The sequence below is a fragment of the Haliotis rubra genome, unplaced genomic scaffold, assembly GCF_003918875.1.
Source record: "Haliotis rubra isolate DU_JTF1 unplaced genomic scaffold, ASM391887v1 Scf1273, whole genome shotgun sequence".
In the NCBI taxonomy this organism is placed as follows: Eukaryota; Metazoa; Mollusca; class Gastropoda; order Lepetellida; family Haliotidae; genus Haliotis; species Haliotis rubra.
This window is the reverse complement of record NW_025765196.1, coordinates 114455-136063: the sequence shown is the minus strand read 5'-3', so window position 1 is coordinate 136063 and position 21609 is coordinate 114455. Positions and strand designations below refer to the sequence as shown.

At 39.5% G+C, this 21609-nt stretch overlaps 1 protein-coding gene across 1 annotated transcript in view; it reads left to right on the top strand.

The window, feature by feature from the left end:
- The window catches only part of LOC124266710 (ankyrin repeat and KH domain-containing protein mask-like), a 51686-nt gene that overhangs the window by 17984 nt on the left and 12093 nt on the right, over positions 1–21609 (top strand). The window contains exons 5-6 of the mRNA XM_046701507.1: positions 6168–6263; positions 13913–13956. Coding sequence (XP_046557463.1) covers positions 6168–6263; positions 13913–13956 — 140 coding nt within the window. The remainder of the gene's footprint in view (positions 1–6167; positions 6264–13912; positions 13957–21609) is intronic.

Genomic DNA, 21609 nt, shown 5'->3' with positions numbered 1-21609 from the left:
GTGAGTTCTGATCCCGTTTTGGTTTGGTATAGAGAAGTAACAATGCCTTTAAACTTCACCCAGATATTGTGTCGTCTGCTGTTCGCCGTTTTCGGACTTCAGATGCGATTAATATCAATGTCTTAACGCTTGCTTCTCGATTTGTGGTTATGGATGACAACGCTAAACCTCATCGCCCTCGAGCTGCAACTGCATTTCTGGAGGACACGCTATTAAAATATTGCCTGCTATGAGTACAAATTTGAATCAGTTGTTTGGGACATTCCTAGACGTCGTATGCAGGCGCTACAACTGATCCACCATAGAGAATGTAGCACCCTCAGAGGGAGTGGAACCAGTACCTCTTGATCGCTTACCAGGAAAAAAGGAGGATGGTTGCCACTGTCATCCAGTCACAAGGCGGCTACCTTTTGCTTCTGAATTTCAGGATTAGGATTACCTTTAAAATATAAAAAAAGATCAGTTTTGGATAGCAAAGGCTTTTCAAACCTAACCTGTCAGATCCGTAGTTTTCGTGGCTACCAACTGTACTCAATTACTGTACTTGAGGAACAGAGTTTTTTAAGCAATTATGATATTGAATGTTGGCATCGTTTTCGATGTTTTGAAGAGCCTTATTTTCCATTCAACATTTAGTTCTCCACCATTTCTTTTTTCAACATAATGGTAACACGAGAAATTTGCCTCGGACTGACCTTCCACGCATGACGTCACGTCAGCAATCACTTTCGGCTGACCCATCTAAGGAATCGATTCCAGACTGCCAGTCTGACTGCTCGAACCATTCCTGGCTTACGAGCAATCAGTTTCAGGACTGTACAGATTCGACTGAGGGAGCACAACATCTGGCTCCGACCTCCAGCCATATGTCCTCTTTTGCTCCAACGCCTCCTGGTGCCTCCATCTATGACACAGGATACAATATTAGATTGGGATGGTATTTTGTTCACTTATGAGTCGAGATTTCATCTCGACAGCTCAGATGGCAGGGCAAGGATGTGCAGACGGTGAGGTAAACGGTATGCTGACGCGTGCATTGCTCAACGTCCACATTTTGGTAGTGGTAGGGTTATGGTATGGGGCGCCATCACATTTCATGGTGAGACACAACTCGTCATTGTCCATGGCAATCTGACAGGTCTGCAATACAGGGATGAGATCATTGGGCCTCATGTGCAACTGTTCATTCAAGGACAGAGACGTAACTTCAGCAAGATAATACACGTCCACATCTCGCTCGTGTTGTAAAATATTTCCTGAGAGGCACGCTTAGGATGAAATGGAGCAACGTTTACGTCAAGCCTAGAATCAGCCATTGAAGCTGAAGTATGTAGACTTGACACTACAGTGGATACAGTTGAGGACAGTGTGAGGAGTTGTGATAAACTGTTAGAGGAGACTACAACTGCTTCCAGGCAGGAGCTAGACACGCATTTACAGGCATGTAGAAAGTTGGAAAAGCAGTGTGCAGAAGGTGCACACGGTGACATTACCCACGATATTGTGCTGCATCATGTACCAGAGTCAAATAATGAAAATGTTTTAATAAAGGTTAATGGTTTGCTAAATGAAGTTAAGAGAGATTCGTTTTAAACGTGCAAAAAAGGAAAGTGTCCAGAAATAGCAGGTATCCCAGTGTCATCGTCACCAAATCTAGTTCTATTGACGACAAGAATGTGATTCAGTCTGAGAAGAAGAAGCTGAATGAATCAAGAAACTTCAGAAATGTGTACATTGCAGCCGATAAAAGTCAACAGCAACGGTCCTTGAAATCCAACTTTAAAATGATGGTGGATGCTATCGTAAAGGAAGACTTGAAGTTTACTGGAGGACGTGTACAACGACAACGAAATGACTGACGCCAGGATGGAAGGAACGAAAGAAGTGACCCAGCCACAGCACGTGGATTGGACTATCAACACACAACACGTGCCAACAACTATCAACAAACAACACGTGACAACGGGCGAGCCAATCATCCGACGAGGAGCAAGGAGCGGGAACAAGGAAGAGAGCACGTGACTGGAAGAGACAGGGCTAGTTATTCAAATTAATACAAGTCCGGGCTTTGGTACTGAATGGTTGGGCTAGTGACAGTAATTCAAATGATCATCTGTTAGATCAACTTGTGTTTCTCATTTAGATTGTGACATTGTTGGCGTAGTTGAAACTCATCTGGAATTTAATCAATCTATATTTGTGGAAGACTATTCGTGGTTTGGACACAATAAAAACTATCTGCACTGGCAAGCCAACGGAGGCTCTGGAGGCGTGGGCTTCATAATAAAAAATGACTTATTGGTTAAATATAATGTGACTATTCTTGATGTTGTGAATGAAGGCATTTTGTGGTTGAAATTAAACACAATAGCTCATGCTTATTTTGCATATGTGCATGTTCTTTGCATTCAGAATGTTCTACCTGAAACAGCGATGCAGCTGGCTTTTATGACAATCTCCTGCTTCGGATATCTGAGTACCATGTGTATAATATTGGTTATATTTGTGGTAATCTAAACGGTAGCTGAATTCTTGATAAACACAGATTTCTGTATAGTAAATGGTAGAAATAATGCACAAAATGACTTTACTTGTATTTCAGGCAAAGGGGCCTCTGTGGTTGATTATTGTTTATGTGCATATGAAGAATTTAATCGTATTTCTAATTTTAATGTTACACGTCTGTGATTTAGTTCAGTATTACTACATTAGACCACTCCATAATATCATGGACTTTGGAATTCTCCCGGAACGTCATATTAGCACTTCTGTGACTGCGATCAATCAAGTGTGAAATGTGTGAAACATGATGTTACGTGTGTGCCCGAAACCATATCCAAGTTGGAATGCTCACTCTGTGAACAGTGAGATGTGGATGTAGCCTACACTAATTTCCTGTCTACCGTTAAGCAAGAAATGGATTCAACGCTGGCAAATAAACACGTGACTTTTACTTTGTGACCGAACAAGAGAAAGACGTTGCGGAAGAAACCTTGGCAGACTGATAAACTAACTTTATTATGAAATGACATGTGTAAAGCTGAACTAAGGTGTAGATATAACAACGTTACACGAAAGTTAAGCGAGTATTACGTCAAGAAAAGTTCCATATTTTATAAAGAAGCAAGAAGATGCAAACAACGCTACAACCAAGAAAGTCTATATCTGAATTGGAAAGTCTCTGTGAGAAAAATATAGAGGATTTCTGGAAAAGATAGAAGAACGAAAAAGTTGGAGTTGGTACGTTGTCTGGTGACAAGGGAACTGTTGTAAATACATGGAAGGAAGTTACAGTAATTTGTTAAATAATGTGAACTCTGATGTGGATTATACGTCTACACAGGAACCAAGGGGGGTAACCGAAGTAGACGACTATACATCTCAGCTTAATAACCCCTTTACATGTGAGGAAGTGTATAAAGCAGTGATATCGGCGAGAAAGGGAAAATCACCAGGATGCGGTAATACCAGTTTTGAAGAATAATACCTGAATACAATTTTCAATGGACTTGTTTATATGTGTTTCCCTAGTGGGAAAATACCAAGCGAGTGGAGTAAGAGTATTATCAAACCCACCCCGAAGTCATCGTGTGCTGACAAGTATGACCAATTATCATATAGAGGGATTTCTCTCACGAACTCGAGCTACAAACTCTACTGTTCTGTGTTGAACACAAGACTGTACAAGTATGCAGAAACCAGAGGCTGTATAGCTGACAAAACGGTTTCAGGAGGGGCAGATCTATAGTGGAGCACATTTCATCACTGACATCCATAGTTGACACTGGGACATCACTTAAGAAATCTACGTTTTTAGCGTAAAGGGTTGTGTCAGAATCAATGGAAATATGACGGAATGGTTTAACGTCAGATATGGTCTGAAACAAGGGTGTCTTCTCTCCCCTCTGCTGTTCAGTGTCTACATCAAAGATGATCACTACCCTGAACAGCCTTGATATCGGTGTGTAGATTAATGACGAAACAATTGCTGTATTAGCTTATACAGACGACCCGGTCTTGTTACATGAAGATTAAGCGTACGTAAAAGTGCTTTTAGACGTTTTACATAACTGGTGTACGGATAGCCTCAATAATAAATTCAAAGTACTGCATTGTAGACCTGTGCATTTACTAAGAACGACTTGTACTTTTCAAAGTGGCACAAGGTCCCTGGAACTAGCGGACAGTTACTGTTATTTAGACCTATTGATAACAGAACACCTGGACTGCGCACACTTTGCCAATGCATCGAGCACTGGGTTTATTAATATCCAAATTCAAGTCCATGGGCGGTATACACTACAGCACATACAAGAAACTTTTTGACACTATGGTCTGGTCTACTGCTGACTAAGGAGCAGCGATTTAGGGGAGCTCAAACGCTACATACGTCACGACTCAACAGAAAAGAGCTATGAAATTCTTTATGGGTGTTCGGAAATCTCCCCCCAACGAGGCGGTGGAAGGGAACATGGGTTAGACCCCGACACCAGTGAAACTCCGGGCTCCTGTGATGAAAACGTACACCAGACTCAACAGCCTAAACCCCGAAAGACGTAGTTTTAAGATCTTTAACTGGGCCAAACAGATGGCATCACGAAAGAAAAATACCTGGATAAAACGCTTCATCACTAAACTTGACTGATTTCGAAGAAGTTGAAGGAAGTTATACACAAGGTTCAGAGTGCAGTACGACAGATATGTTATGAGAACTGGAAGAAGATAGATTGCCCGACTAGTCGAGATGGCAAGGGAGGTAATATACGTCGACACTACAGAACCTTTAAGACGAACTATGAAGTGGAACACTACATTACTGATAATATCCCACGAGGCCCACAGATAAGCGATAGCCATGTATAGATGCGGTGTTGCCCCCTTGTTAATAGAAACTGCTTGCTACAGTAATATGCCTTTAAATGAGAGAGTGTGTTTTAACTGTTTAAATGTTGTTGGAGATGAAAATGCATGTACTTTAATACTGTCCTTTATATCAGTCTTTTACAAAACGTCTGTTGGCTGAGTGCATAGTTTTAAATGGTAATTTTATGAAGTTTACAGATGTGGAAAAGTTATCGTTTTTAATGTCTAGTCCTATTTTATATAAATTAACAGCCAAGACCCGCTTTGTTATTTTAAAGGAACGGCGCGTTTACTATTTGTAAATAGTCTCTCATAATCACATAAGGGATGGCTCATTTTATGCATTTTACTTTTTTACGATGTTTTGAATGTATAATGTATGAGGTGAGACTCGTAATAAACAATCTGTCTGCCTGTCTGCGTCGTTGCCAAGCCTCCATCAACACCAGTGACTTTTGACACAACATCTCTTCAAGGACGTGTCACGATGCCTAGTGACAAATCATACAGATTTCGATATTATCTTGTCAGTAGTTAAACAGTAATTAAGAAAAACACTGCCAATCATGTTATCGTTTTGCATTAAAAATAAAGCACAGTTACTGTATTCCAGTAGTGTGTCATACGATGAACATGTGAATGTCCGTTTTGCAGTGATTTTGAAAGAGAGGGATCTATGCCAACATTTTAATTTTGACTTTCCTATATCTATTTATACTTATATATTATTGTGTATGTAAAATCAGTCGACCGCAAAACTAAAGTAATAATTTCATCTGGCTACAATTCCCAACCCTTATATTTCACAAAGTGCTGTAAACATGACGTTTAATTCTACATTCAAAACCTCTGCATTGCTAACAGCAGTTCTAAAACTCTGATAATCAGAGGTACGAATCGAAACGTATTATGTTTCTACATATTCAAAATGGTTATCCCGAGTATATCATATGCGCTTTATGCATGGCACCAGAGCGTGTCCTTAGGTTGCTAGTGTCATGTTTTGCATATACCTGGTGAGACGTGTCGTGGGTAAACGTGCGAAGAAAACGTCAGCATTTGAAATACACTTGAAAATGTTTTGATATGAGAGGCGTAAATAGTGACGCTCATTCACTTGTAATATATACGTGTGAAATGTTACCGCAGTTTGAAAGGGGCCGGAGGGAGGAATACTGCAGTGTACCAAATAGGTATCGTCGTGTAGAATGTTGCGGCGGTATGAACGGGATGGGGATGCAAGTGAGACTCGATGGGAAACTGGAACTACACACGAGTTTATCTATTTTACTGTTGCATTGCAGATGATGCTGCTTGTAATACACCCATACAGCATGTTGGAAATGAAGTGGAACAACAGACCTCAGGGGCTGCACAGACCATGGCTGAACCAGAGCATGGTAAGTTGCAAATTGATTGATTGTCGTTGTCACACAGATTTTATGTTAATAATGGTCCCATTGTCGTGTTGTTATAGTTGTTCGTAAATTTACATACTTTCTGACTGTACCCAGCATTATTGCTGTGCAGGTAACAGTGAAGTCTTGAATATTATTTCATTGTTCAGTTTAACATTTCCCTGACTGATGATTGCCAGAATCTTTAATTTGTGATTAGCCAGCTACATAGGAATTGACAAGACAGATGCTATACGGAATCCGAAGGTACATTAGTTTCTTATATGTCCGTGGAAAACGTTACAAACTCTACTTAAAAGATATATAGTAACAGAATCATCGTGTACAACGGTGTATACACGCATTGTACCGGTCGGTTGCAAAAGAAACAACTAAAAAGATGTACTACCACCAACAATTTAGAGATTTAAATGTCTGTCATATCTTTTGGGGGAGTGTTCAACAATATCTGACATGTTCACCATGTTTATTCGAAACATACACCACACCTTGACACACTTGGCCGCCATTCCGGCAGCAGATCTACCTGAAACTGAGCCAGCAGCTGGATCTCTGGCGTTATGTATCACGTATTGACAAGGTAGATATATGCTATACTGCATGCAAAGGTAAATTAATTACTTGTATGTCCGACATGAAAGAATAAAAATAACAGAATCACTGCCAATGATGCAGTGAAGGTAAATGTCTGTTATATCACTTTTGGGAGTGCTCAACAATATCTAGTATGTCCACCACATTTATGCGAAACAGACAAGCTGGGCCAGCTCCTGCTGGGTGTCTGGCGTACTTTCAATGTCCGTTTGCTTTCCCTGCCCCAGAAAGCGCTTTCGATAGGTGACAGGATAGGAACAACAGCTGGCCAGTTGAGTACCGGAATGTTCTTCTGCCTCAGGAAATCTTTCACAACACCAGCGAGCGTAAAGTTACGTCTCTGTCCTTGAATGAACATCTGCACATAGGGCTCAATGATCTCATCCCTGTATTGCAGACATTAACAATGACAAGTCGCGTCCGACCATTATTTATAGAGAGCATACCGCTCACCTCGCCGTCCGTACACCCTTGCCTCATAAATGAACAAAACACCATCCCAGTCTTGCCTCCTGGACAGTAGATGCTGTCTGCACCAGACAAGACGTGCCTGTCGAAGACGTTGGAGCCAAAGTGGACGTATTGCAGGATGTCGGGACCGGATGTTGTGCTTCCTTAGTCGGTTCCGTACCCGTAGTCCCAAACCTGATTGTACGTAAGCCAGGAATGGTCCGGGCAGTCAAACTGGCAGTCTGGAATCGATTCCTTAGATGGGTCAGCCGAATGTGGTTGCTTTGCTGACGTGACGTCACGCGTGTACGGCCGGTCCGAGGCAAATCTCTCGTGTTCCCATTATGTTGTAAACGTCTCCATTGAGATGAGATCGTGTTTCGATGGACACCAAATTGCCTGGCCATAACATTTTGGGCCAACCCCACCGCACATAGACGCTAATTTTGTGTAAGCCACGGGACAGTACTACGTAGTACTCGAGTACGAGGACGAGTCGGGTTTAGCTGGACTCGAGTCTATTTTCTAGGACTCGAGGACTCGAAAAGGGGAGATAACTCGAATTATTGGGTTACGTTGAGAGATAGTCTGTCTGCCATGTGCTAAGCATGAGCGGCCGTTAACGTCTGATATTAGATAAGATATAACTTTATTATCCTGAAGGAAATCCTATACATCCAAACTGTCTCAAAATGAATATGTACACAGTTCACAAAAATATACACAATAAGTACATGCACAAAACGAAAGCTGTTTACACAATTAAACTGACATGATATAATTCAATTAACCATAAAGGTAAAGAGGCTGAATAATTCTAGTTGTAATCACATAATGACAATTCAAAGTATTTGTTGCATTCACGAATACTTGCATAGTATGAAAGACTGTCGAGCTCTGTTCTGAGGGAAGGTAATCGACAGCAGCGTCCAGAAAGAAGTAGTTCAAAATGGTGAGATAAAATGTGTTAACTATCAAATCTAATTTTAGTTGCGTTTTTGACAATCTGGCGCTCATAGATAAAGGGAATATACTCGAAAGACACTCAAGCAATTTTGCTGGCAGTATTAACAATTTTGAAAAATTTGTTTTTGTTGCGATCAGACAGACCCCCATACCAACATAGAAAATTGTAGCTCAACACACTTTGAATAAAGATTTGATAAAAAACTGTCATTACGGTTTTGCCAATGCCTTGACGATAATTATGTTCAGAATGGGAAATTAGGCCAGTAACAGTGGCGTCATCTGCGAATTTCACAGTAAACAAGTCATTTATTGACAAGTAACAATCATTGGTATACAAAACGAAAAGTACGGATGAAGGAACACAGCCCTGTGGAGATCCAGTAGACGTTGAGAGAAAAGAAGATTGGTAGCCATTGACACTGACATACTGAGTTCTATGTACCCTGAATTCTTTAACCCATATGATAATGTTTTTATTAACGCCTAAATTAAATAGTTTACCCCTCATAAGGTGTGGCTGTATGGTATTAGTTGTTACAAGTCTGCAGATGAGAGTAAATATTATGCATCGTGTGAGATTTCACTTCTTAAAATGATTAGGTAACTATCTTAATAGACATGGAGAATGTACGATAAAAAATCAAATGTATGGGCGTATCTTGATCTGGACAGTGAAAAGAGAAAAATAACCAAATGCCGCCTGTGCGGTATATCACTGCGTTATGCAGGCAGTACAACCAGTACGATAAAAAACAACAACATTTGGCAAGTAAACATCCAAATACTGATTCTGACCAACAGGAAATTTTAGTCACACGACGATATAGTCGGAATGATGTAAGTGTTCACTTTGTGACTGGAACACGTGATGCCGGTTACGTTATCGTTTGCTTGAAAGGTATGAATTTCGAGTACTCGGGTCCGAGTCGAGTCTCGCCCCTCGAGTACTCGAGCCCAAGAAAATGGACTCGTTGAAGCCCTAACTACGTACTGATCTACAGAAATAGAAGATATTATTGTATTATCATACAATGGATAGCGTTCTTGGGAGGATAAAGCCAACGGATATTTTCGGTATCCTTTAGGGCCATTCGTGACCAACTCGTGTCATACCGGGACAAGCCGAATAGCGACTCGTGCCCGTCTGTAAGGTTTTCATATTGGCGCATGAACATCAGAACTACTTTAAACAAGAACGATAACTCTATAACTGTTTGATACCACTGGTTCTTAATATCACCGAAGCACTCGTACATTGTATTGCTGTTTTGGTTTTTACCTATTCATTTTAAGGAATTAAACGTCTTTGATACAACTAAAAGAAAGAGAAGAGACATATTTGTTAAAGGAATATTCTAGCATAATTATTATCAACTGAATGCGCAAATAAGAGTTTTAAAAACTCAGCTAAATTAAATCCCAAAGGAGATACTCAAAAATGACTTTAAAATATTTCTCACACTGAATATTCGTGTAACCTTGCTGTCATACCCCAAGTGGAATTTTAAATGAATTCGCTGAAAATATATGAATGATCAAAACAAGTCAGACTAAAATATTCCCAGATATGTGAAATATATGCCCAGTGTTAAAGATTAAAGTTGATTAGTTACATACAGATATAATATAATTGTTTTGAAACGCGTAGCGATTTATGATTACATTTCCTAAAACTGTTGAAAGCGCACGTACAATCTCCACAACAACCCCGCAAGATCGTCGGAAATACACTCAATTGGACCCATGAGAGCAGTTATGTAAACAAACGCACGTGCGTGGATTTGAATCTCTCACTTTCCATGGCAATATCTTTACTAAAGTTTACACATGAGCCTAAACAATTATGTTACCTATATTCTTTGTACTTTCAATATTATGATACATATTTTCAAGATTTTTAACACAATGACATAATGCCATAAACGATTTATGCATTCGGGATTATATTTATCAAAGCACCGCCTTCAATACGCGCGTTCTGATTGATTTGTCGTATTTTCGCACATAACAAGCATCAAGTCGGGGATGAGTCTTCTTGGAGTTTATGGAACGGGGCGAGTGGTGACGAATGCGTTATGGCATGTACGGATACCGATGCAAATTAGAGCGGTCATATGCAAACTTTAGGGACTACTTTCACAGTGTCACCAAACATGGCGTCACGCCCATAAAGCCGCGAACGTGTCCGGATTGACGGCCGACAGACTGACTGAGTTTAGTTTTACGCCGCTTTTAGCAATATTCCAGCAATATCACGGCGGGGGACACCAGAAATGGGCTTCACACATTCTGCCCATGTGGGGAATCGAACCCGGGTCTTCGGCGTGACGAGCCAACGCTTTAACCACTAGGCTACCCCACCGACCCTATTGACGGCCGAGGTTACGGCGCTGTCAGTGCTTTGATCCAAGAAAATCCAAGTCTGGTAATGATAGATGGAGTGGATTAAGAAGCGAAGATAGAAATTCATATGCATATGAAGACACCTCTTCCCTGGTCGACTGTCAGTGTTAGCGAGCAGAACATGTCACGTCAACAGTAAAGTGTATTTGTTGTTCAAAAGGTCCGTTGAAGGTTTCTAAAGTTCTAGACGAGTTTATTTTTCAAACGTAAAATTTATTGGCAACAATAACTCCTATAAAAAACGTACTGGGAACGGGATGACCTGTCGCAATCAATTGAGTGATCTGTTGAAAATTGTGTTACGGAGCTTGTGAAAATTGTTTTACCGAGCCAAGGCTCGCCAAATACAATGTTTTTTTTCCAAATGCAGGATATTAACCATCACAAAACACACTCGCGTTGTATCCTATATTGCAGAAAGGTAGGCTCTATATGGCGAGACATGGAAAGTCGGATATCGTAAAAAAGGCCAAGCCCGGTACCAGTATCCAAAGAAAATATTATTTTTGGTTATTTAACAAAACATAACAATCCTTTACTAGTTAACAAAGTATACTCCTCACAAAAAAATTAAGCAACACGTATTTATCAGTGTAATATCTTTATCAATCTCGATAGCGATTTTTGCCGACATGTTACTCAAAGGTAAATATTTAAGGAATACTTAACCTTTAGTGACTGTCAAATTGATTTATCTGATAACATTGACAACATCACCCGAACACAACCACCCTGAGAAACAACATACAAAATGTGTGGCATGAATTTGCTCCACTCTTCACACATGCACCCTGGTCGGTGCAAACCTACCTGTAAACATTCCTCTGGCACAACAAGCAGGTCCTAACGTCATTTTTATGGATGATAATGCCCGAGAAAGAGGTGTTAACGATGTTGTTTAGATCAACAACATCACGAATATGGACTGGCCTGCACGTTCAATTGATTTTAATCCCATTGAATATGCTTGGGGCATTATTGGAAGTCGTGTTTACGGCTCCATGTTCAATCCCAGACTCTGGTTCACCTTGAGCAGGCGTTACAGAGAGAATGGCAAAACATTCCACCACAGCAACTTTAAAGGCTCATTTGGTCAATGCGAAGACGTGTAGAAGCTTGAATTTGTGCTCATGGTGGTCATACGCGTTACTGAACACTGCTATAAAACATAGTTCAGTTACTAAATGCATTGAAACGAATTGGTCTAGGTATCGTTTTTCAGTCCTACCAAAGCCAAGCCTCTTTGTAACCTCACCCATTTGAGGGTATTTGTCCAACTGTCCAGACTTCCTCCCTCTCTCTTTCGTATGTTTAATAAGACACTGTATCGGGTGCATTGTTTGGCGACTGATTATCCCAACTGCTTCAGTGATTGTGAGTTTCCGTATAGATGCACAATGTTTGGCTTCCATGTTTTAAAAATAAAGATAGTTTAAATATTACATCGGCATCATTCGATGGCAAAATAGAAACAAACCCTATTCTACTTATCTTAGATGAGAAACGTTCTGGTATATATTTAGTTCGTATTTCTGCATAATAAGGACATTCAAAGGTAAAATGTATTTCGTGTTCTATAGCAGAGTTACATAAAGGACAAATTCTTTGTATTCTTTCAAGTGCTATATTCCGTGCATAAATAATCATTACTTTCGACAAGCCAAGTCTGTATTTAATATATACATTTCTTAGGTTACCATTTGTTAAAACTGATAAATATTTTTCTGGCTCTATTAAAGTATTAAACGTTTTGTACAGATCATAACGTGAACTGTTTGGATTGACATCCTTGATTGAAATTAATTGCTGCTTTACGAAATCGTTTAGAAATAAATATAGATTGATTAAACCATACAACACCATATCCATGTGAGAATAATAGTGACCTTATATGTGAAACCCATACCGATACTATCAAGATGAAAGAGCATGTTATAAGCTATTTTCGGAAGCTGATGTTCTGGCATACGGATGGTATTAAACCAATATTTTAAACACTTCATTTGTGAATTAATGTAAAGTGGGTATGTTCCACATTCTACATATATCATATTATTTGAAGCTGCTAATCCAACATAAAGAAACTTTTTACATGCAAGTAGGTGAATTCTTTCTAAACAATCAAATCTTTGGTAACCACACACTTCGGATCAATACAACAGGATTGGCTGTATTTGAGTATCAAATAATTTGAAAAATACATTAGATGTGCTAACTGAAGGTTTACCTGAAACCGACATCATATTAAGTAAAGCTAGTTTCCCTCGCAGTGATAAATCAGAAACACATTTTGTCCATATTTAGTGTTGAATTAAACAGTATACCAAGATACTTATAGCCATTAGCTACATTAATTGGTTGTCCGGTTAAGTACAATATTTCCTTTAAAGGGCCCCCTTTCTGAATGCTGTAATTTCTGTGTTATCTAAAGTTACATATAAATTCCATTCCTTAGTATATTTATCTGATACATTCAACTGATTCTGTAGACCAATAACTGTGTGAGATAGTAAAATAACATCATCGGCAAAAAGGGGAATACGGATTTCTAGGATGTCAGGATACATCTGTAAAGCATGCTTACCGTTACTTGAAATTTCATAATACAAAATTCGCTAATGAAAAGCAAAAATATCAGAAAAATCAATATACATACCTGATGTAAGCCGGACGGGCAATCAAAAAAATCAGTAACACCATAATCACTACGTACACATAATTTGATGTTTGAATTCATTGATTTGGGGATATTTACATTATTTCCATGTAGCCCAGGTTTTCTCAAACAACACCATAATTTTTCGTTCTTTAAGTTATTTATTAATGATGTAATTTCATGTTCAGATATAGTAGAATTTAGAATGAATGCATCAATATCTGTGTACTGATCTGAAAAGATTTCATGTTCATCATCAAAGTGAGGAGAAAAAACATTGATATTTGCAAAAACATTTTTAAAATGGTAAAGCCATTCTGTTTTCATTATAAGATTCGTCTGTTTGGATTTGTTTTGTAATGATCATATCTGTTTCCAAAAGCTAGATTGACTATTTATGCTTCCATGCAATCTTTTTACTGATTTCTTACATGAAATGGATTAATATTTTCTGCAACAAAATTTATAATGATTTTCTTTGTCTACAATACGCTATTCTGTTAGCGACAGTACTTTGTGTTCTACATGTCATACATGATATTATTATTTTATTTCTCAGGTATCATCGCCAGTCTTCAGGAAGAAAATATTCGACTGAGGAAGGTGACTATTGATGCCTAATACAATGTTGAGGTGTAGTGTGGTGAAATACTGTTTATTGTTGCTTTGAAGATCATGCCAGTTAGATAGGGACGTGCTCACACGGTGTTTGTGGATGCTTGTACTAGCAGGCTTACAGCATCCTTTAACGTGTTTTGGTAAACCAGAAACCTGCCATTCTCCAGCTGGATGCTCTATCGACCAGACCATGGAGAAATCATTGAATTTTAAACAACATAGGGCACACATACATGTTAATCTGATTACGTTATAATGAAAACAAACAATGACCTATTAATCTCGAATCAACCCATCTTTCTTTATGCAAGATTGTAATATATACTGAGTCAAAAAAAAGAAGCTTCACATTCTTTCTTCAGGGCACTATAAAAGAAAAAGAGATGGTAAGATGGTTAAATTGTTATTATTTCATTGCTGAGATCTGTGTGATGTACTCGATACACTAACAGTGCCATAATCAGTTCCATTAGGCTTCACCGCCGTTCCAAAACATGGGTATACAGAATGTCAAGTCACAAGAATAAAAATGCGAAATTTCTCAGTTCAATATCGTGTATGGCCGCCCCGCGCATTCACCACTGCCAAACACCGTCTCCTCATCGACTGCCTGATGCTTGTGAACACGTGGTTGGGGATTCTGCGCCATTGCTCTTGCAAGGCAGCGCCAAGTTCCTGCAAATTCTGAGGTTGGTTCCTAAGACCATGAAGCCTTCTCCCAAGTGCATCCCAAACGTACTCTATTGGATGAAGGTCGAGGGACCTCGATGGCCAGTCCATGACGTTGATTCCAGCGTTTTGAAGGAAATTTCGTGTCAACATCGCGGTATGCGGCCGAGCATTATCATGCTGGAACTGTAGACCTGGGCCATGAGCCGCCATGAAAGGAACGAGTTCAGGGGTGAGCACCTGGTCGCGGTAAGCAGCAGCTGTGAGGTTTCCACGGATGACCAGAAGTCGGGAACGGTTGTTCCCACAGAAAGCACCCCACACCATGCAACTTCCGCCCCCGAATCTGTCGACTTCCTGTACACAACATTGGGCGTACCGTTCACGACGTCGTCTCCAGACTCTATGCCTGCCGTCCGCGAATCCGAGGGTAAACCTGGATTCATCGCTAAAGACGACTCGATTCCAGTCTCTCTCTGGGTCCATCGGAGGTGACGTTGGGCCCACAGCAGACGTTGACGTTGATGAAACGGCGTCAATATTGGCCCACGATATGGACGTCGAGAATGGAGATTGGCAGCCCGCCACCGATTTCGAATGGTCTGTGAGGACAGTCGACCTCTAAACATCTCAGCCCTGGTTCGTGTAGCCGGCAGAAATCTGTCACGTAGGTGACGTATGATGATTTGACGGTCTTCTGCTCGTGACGTCACACGTGGACGACCCGACCTTGGGCGATCAGAAGTGGTGCCAGTTTGTTGTAGACGACCTCGCAAGTCATACACAGTACGACGGCTGCATCCCATTGCTCTTGCGACGTAAATAACTGATCTTCCCGCTTGCAATATGCCAACGGCACGTTCACGTTGCACATTTGACAATCGTGGCATTTCAAGTACCGTTAGAACTGTGGTTGAAAAGTGTTTTTTCAATTCTTGAGGCCAATGCAGACACGTGAATATGAAGAAAACTTCGATGCGAAGATCACTGCACGTGCAAAACCTGATTTGGCACTAACGTGATTTGCACGACGAATGGATGGGTTTGAGTGGGTTTTGCTAACGTTTTTCTAGAGTCGAAAGATAGGGATCTCATTTCGGATACAAAGATGTATCATCAGAGAAAAACTATTCATTATTTTTCAAATTACATTTTGTGAAGTTTCTTTTTTGACTCAGTATATATACAATGGTCTGCCCAACAAAAATGAGACACGTATAAATATATGATACATTGTTATGTACCACTGGTAACTAAACGCTGCACATTCTTAGTAAGATATTACCAGACGTTCTTAACTGATCCCAGTTAACACAAAACTGCTCACAAACATAGGGAATAGGTAGCAGAAAGGAACAAGACATAACTTTCGAAGGATTCGACGCTGTGGCTTAAGTAGAAATGCTCAGTCATTTCTACATGGCTATCAGACCCAAAACAGGTGAGCAAAACAAGACATGAGTATTGGGGAATATTAGGCAGAGTCTCAAAACATTTAAAATCCCTGTTGCAGTGTTACAGACTTTGACATAATCAAAATTGCGATATTCAACTATTTCAACGAGTCTTTTTAAAGGGCAATGCTCGCTCGATTTGAAGGATGATGGCAAGGGTGAGACAAAACACAAAGAAGTGATCTTTGATTCAGATCGGCAGAAACTATATTCGTTTATACACTTGAACACTCAGACACCACATGGACTGGCTAACAAGGTTCAGTTTGACATCAGACTTCAACTTTCTGGCAAGGTTATGAAAACATGGAAAAACCTACATTATCGTGAACATTGATTCTGATCCTGGCCTCCGTTATGTACAGAGAAACTGACGCAAAGTCACAGAGATGATAAGGAATCATTTGGCGGTTTGATGATGAAGCAACCTAATTTTCTTCTTCTTTCTAATTTTCTGTCCATCTACATCTTACGTTACCTACTCAGCTAAGCTTCATCACGATTGCTATCGATTATGGTAGAATCGAAGAGACAGTTTCTGAGACAATGGTTCAACCCGGTACACAAACAGTCGGGAAAAACACACAAGCTACCTTCATGTGTACTATCATCAAGTGATCACCGTATTCGTGCTACTACCGCCACGATCCTCACTCACTTTGCGAGGGGAGACGAGAGTTTTTCCTGCTGGTACAGCCACGCCAAGTAGTGCAGTGGTTTAAGGTGAAATTAGATACTTGGCGGACTAAAGCATGAAACTTTGCAAAGTGCTGGGGAATATCACAATAAAAACATAGGGGCCTTTTCCGAAAAATCCAAGATGGCTGACGGAAATAAAGGATTTTCAATTGTAACACTACGTGACTTTTCCCCACCGGATTAAAGCAGAACATATTGCACAGTACTAGAGAACATAATGCTAAAACATATTTTTGGGGTGTTTCCGATTTTTTTGTGCCCATTTTCCGAATAATCCAAGATGGTGTCCAAGATGGCTGCCCAAACTTCAAGGATTTCCAATTCTTACACTACGTGGCTTTACCCCGCTGGATTAAAGCAGAACACCGTGCACAGTGCTAGGGAACATCATGATTAAACATATTTTTGGGATGGTCCCGCTTTTGGGGGCCTATTTACCGAAAAATCCAAGACGGCCACCAAAAATCAAAGAGTGCTGAAGTCCACCAAGAATGGTCGCCGACTATAACAAATCTTCATTTTGTTCCAATATGTGAGATATATTCGCCGTTCAAAGGGCTATTTGTAATACTTTCAAGAAATCTTACAAACAAGATTTATTTAGAGTAGTAAAAGATAGATTTCATCATCCAATTAATGAAAAAATACTGTTTTGATCAGTCACGTAACATCATTTTGTCAAAGATCGATCTCTGTGATACTCAAGTCTTCCTTAACAGTTCCCATTGCAGTTACAGGGCGATGTGGTTAGAAGTTGAGAAGATATACAAATGCACTTCTTTGAGCATAGAGGTTGAGATTTGCAGCCACATTTGATACGTTCTCAACAACTCCGTAAAACTTCTGGCAGTGTCATCCACACTGTCGATATGTGTTGTCATCCCTTGTCCAACCAAACAAATCTTGCTCTGGTGGTTTCTGTCTTGGAAGTAAGCCATATGCTGATCTGGTACAAGCTCCTGTTTGTGTGCTGTAGCAAAGCATCTGAGTGGGAAGAAGGTTCTGGTTCCATTTGATCTTGCGGCCATGGCAGAACATTTCTTGTCGCAGTTCGTTGACTATGTTCACTGATGTAGTGCTGTCAGACATGATGCATGTGAATAGTTCAAGTGATGAAACACTGCTGAGTCTTTGTCCACAAGTTGGAATGGATGCTGTGCCTTTTCCACTGAACTGTGATGTGTCAGAACCAGTGAATTCGTGGAAAAAGGGAAGCGCCACTAGTATCTTCGACATCCCAGATCTTGAAATATCTGAAGTTTTTCCCTTGTCAAATGACACCCATAGGTGAACAGCAGACTTTAGTTCAACCAGTTTGGACAACAACATCTGTGTCGACAGTGCTAAGCATGATGTTTCAATCACTTTTTTGCAAAGCATCTTTGACATGAAGGCAGAGTCTGGTATCCGGATTTTCCTAATTTTGTTCGCGTTTCTCGTGTTATCTCCTTCAGGCTACCTTCTTTGTAGATGTTCCAAACAATGTCGATACGATGGCAGTCCTCCAGTTGTCTCTTCCTCCATAGTAAAAAGAGAAGACACGAAAATCACCAAACGTTTAGGAATAACCTCTATCCAGTGCACAATGGCGGCGCTATCAAACACTTTAGCATCAATGTCAGGAGTCATACTCAGGTGATGCAAGACAATATAAGATCTCTGATTTGCAGTTTGGTAAATGAAGTTTTCCATGAATTGATGTGGATGGTTGCCACAGGTGGTTTTCATTAGAAAAGAATTGATTTAAATCAGATCGACGTACTGACATTCAATGAACATCTGACTGAAGAGACTGTAGTCATATTTCAGGTCATTTGTTTGCTGCTTGATTTAGACTGAGGTTTTGTTTGTGATCTCTTGAAAAAAGGGAGGTGATTCTTCTTGATCGGGCTGTGAATTGACTCTGTAATTTCCACAAAAACATCCTTTACAATCTTCTCACATTTGTCTTTTCCTGTGTTCTCCATTGATTCCATAGATGCTACGACAGCTCCACCAACACAGTGATGCTCATCAAGGGTTATCAGTTCAGGAGACTCTTCCAGGAAGGGATTTTCTATCGAAGCAACTGTGCCACATAAGTTATTGACATAAGTCTTAAATGTCTGCTGTGTAGCAAAGCCTTGTTCAATGCTTCCTGTGAAATCATTTGATTGTTCAGCGTTGTATACCACTGTCCCACATGGCAAACTTGAGGGGAAAACTTCATTCCTTGATTAATGGGGCATTTGTAAACAAATGTGGTGTACAAGGAGACCTACATATCTTTCTTCAGAGGTTCATGACAATTTGTCAAAAATGAAAGCATATGCCAATAGAAGTTTACCGAGTAAACAGTATCACAGCAAAAATAACTTAGTTTCCGTTCTTGCGGAAACCTAATGGATACTGGGTAATGTAGGTTTCCGCTAGGTTTCAGTATCCGGAAACAGACAATGCGAGTTTCCGCATAGTTTACAAAACTGAAACTAACAAATCTAGGTTTCCGTCAAGTTTCTACAACTGAAACTATCATTATCCGTTTCCATTTAGTTTCAGATCGCTGAAACATTCATAGCAAAATGACTTAGTTTCCGCTAGTGCGGAAACCTAATGGATACTGGGTAATGTAGGTTTCCGCTAGGTTTCAGTATCCGGAAACAGACAATGCGAGTTTCCGCATAGTTTACAAAACTGAAACTAACAAATCTAGGTTTCCGTCAAGTTTCTTCAACTGAAACTATCATTATGCGTTTCCATTTAGTTTCGGTTCGCTGAAACATTCATAGCAAAATGACTTAGTTTCCGCTATTGCGGAAACCTATTGGATACTGGGTAATGTAGGTTTCCACTAGGTTTCAGTTCAGATGAAATGGCAAACTTAGCTTTGTGCTGTTCCATTGGGGGACCATATTTACTTACTGTTTCATTTGCAAGATAATTTCTATATACAGAACCCAGCTAGGGTCCATGCAGGAAGCAAAAGTACTGTACGTTCCCGTAGTCCCTAGTATGTTGATCAACCGTCAGGTGTTGGCAATCTATAGCCCATTTGTATACTGTACCGTTAAATTGTTTATGGTTACGTGCTAGTTTTTAGTGTACATTTGTGATAGACTAGTTATTTTACTGTCCTTCGAAGACAGGTAAGTTTGTTTTTATTTCATGTACACATTTACAAATTTAAATTTACTACGACTTTCATAGTCACGATATGGCTGCCAATGTGACTTTGTAGCTCACTCACTACCATTCTGCATAACTTGTGAATGTACCATTTATTACATTTTACGCGAAAAAACAACAAACACAGTAACACAGTCACTGTTATGATTCATCTGTTTCATTATTGTGAATAGCTCACATTTCAATAGAACGCAACAATGTATGTATGTATGTATGTATGTATGTATGTATGTATGTATGTGTGTGTGTGTGTGTATGTATGTATGTATGGGTATGTATGTATGTATGTATGTATGTATGTATGTATGTATGTATGTATGTATGTATGTATGTATGTATGTATGTATGTATGTATGTATGTATGTATGTACGTACGTACGTACGTACGTACGTACGTACGTACGTACGTACGTACATGTATGTATGTATGTATGTATGTATGTGAGAAGCCACATTAAGAGGGAATCTTCAGCATTTGAGAACACAACTTCTGTATGAATATGCAAATAATCAAAATGTCAAAACACTACAACATTTTATGCATATGATGAAATATGTGCTACTAGTGCAGGCATAACATACTTGCTGTGGTATTTATTAAACAGATTTCAAATTCAAATGTTTGTTGTATGGGCCATATACATGAAGTGTACATTTGAAGCTGCCTCAATGTATCTTAACATATACACACTAACAATCTCACATAGTAAAGACTTGGCAACTTGCTGACAGCAATCCTCTGATCTGGTACGTATGAAGCAGAGGATGAGTTGAGACATTTGTTTTGCCACACAGAGAAATGGGAAATATAACCAAATTGATTACAACAAGGCTTGAACCAGTCCACAACCGCAAACAGATTGTGTATGCTCTACTTAAGATCTGTGGGTGAATATGAAGAGTCCTGGTTGATGTCTGGCACAACATCGTTGCCATCCTCATCGCCCCACACAGACTCCGCATCATCCTGCAAATACAATACATACAATGCTTAGTAAAATTACAAAAACAGCCAAAATAACACATGTATACATATTCAAAAACATGCACAGTGGTACATCTGATCACAATGAAATTATAAAATTAGAACGACTAATTTGTACATGTAACCAAAGATTTTTTTCAATCACAAAGGAAAGATCTGTAGTATACATGTATATTGTATCTTCCATTGGACATGTCACTTATTGATTGATTGGTACCAGCAAATAGTAGCCAACCCAGTATTCTGAAGCAAATTGTGGTAATAATAATTACTGTTACTGTATTCCTATTCAATGTAACATCTACTACCAAATCGCCAATTGAAATCTAAGCATAGGTAAAACGGTACATACATATTTTAAATAGATAGGATAATGTTTAAACACTGAATGTAACACCTGATTATATATGTGATCTTATTCATTTCAAATTGAAATGACCAACTCAACTGAGAAAAGCATACAAAACCTAACATTTCCCATGAATGAGAAATCGTGGGTATGTCTTAGTTTTATCAACCCTCTAAGGAAACATTCACAGCAATATAATAACATAAAATATTGTTTTTTAACATTACCTTTACTTTAAAAACTGTAAATGTGTAATACAACTTATTCCCTTTCAGTTACAGTTACATGTCTGATATACAATAATTAAGTATATTCAT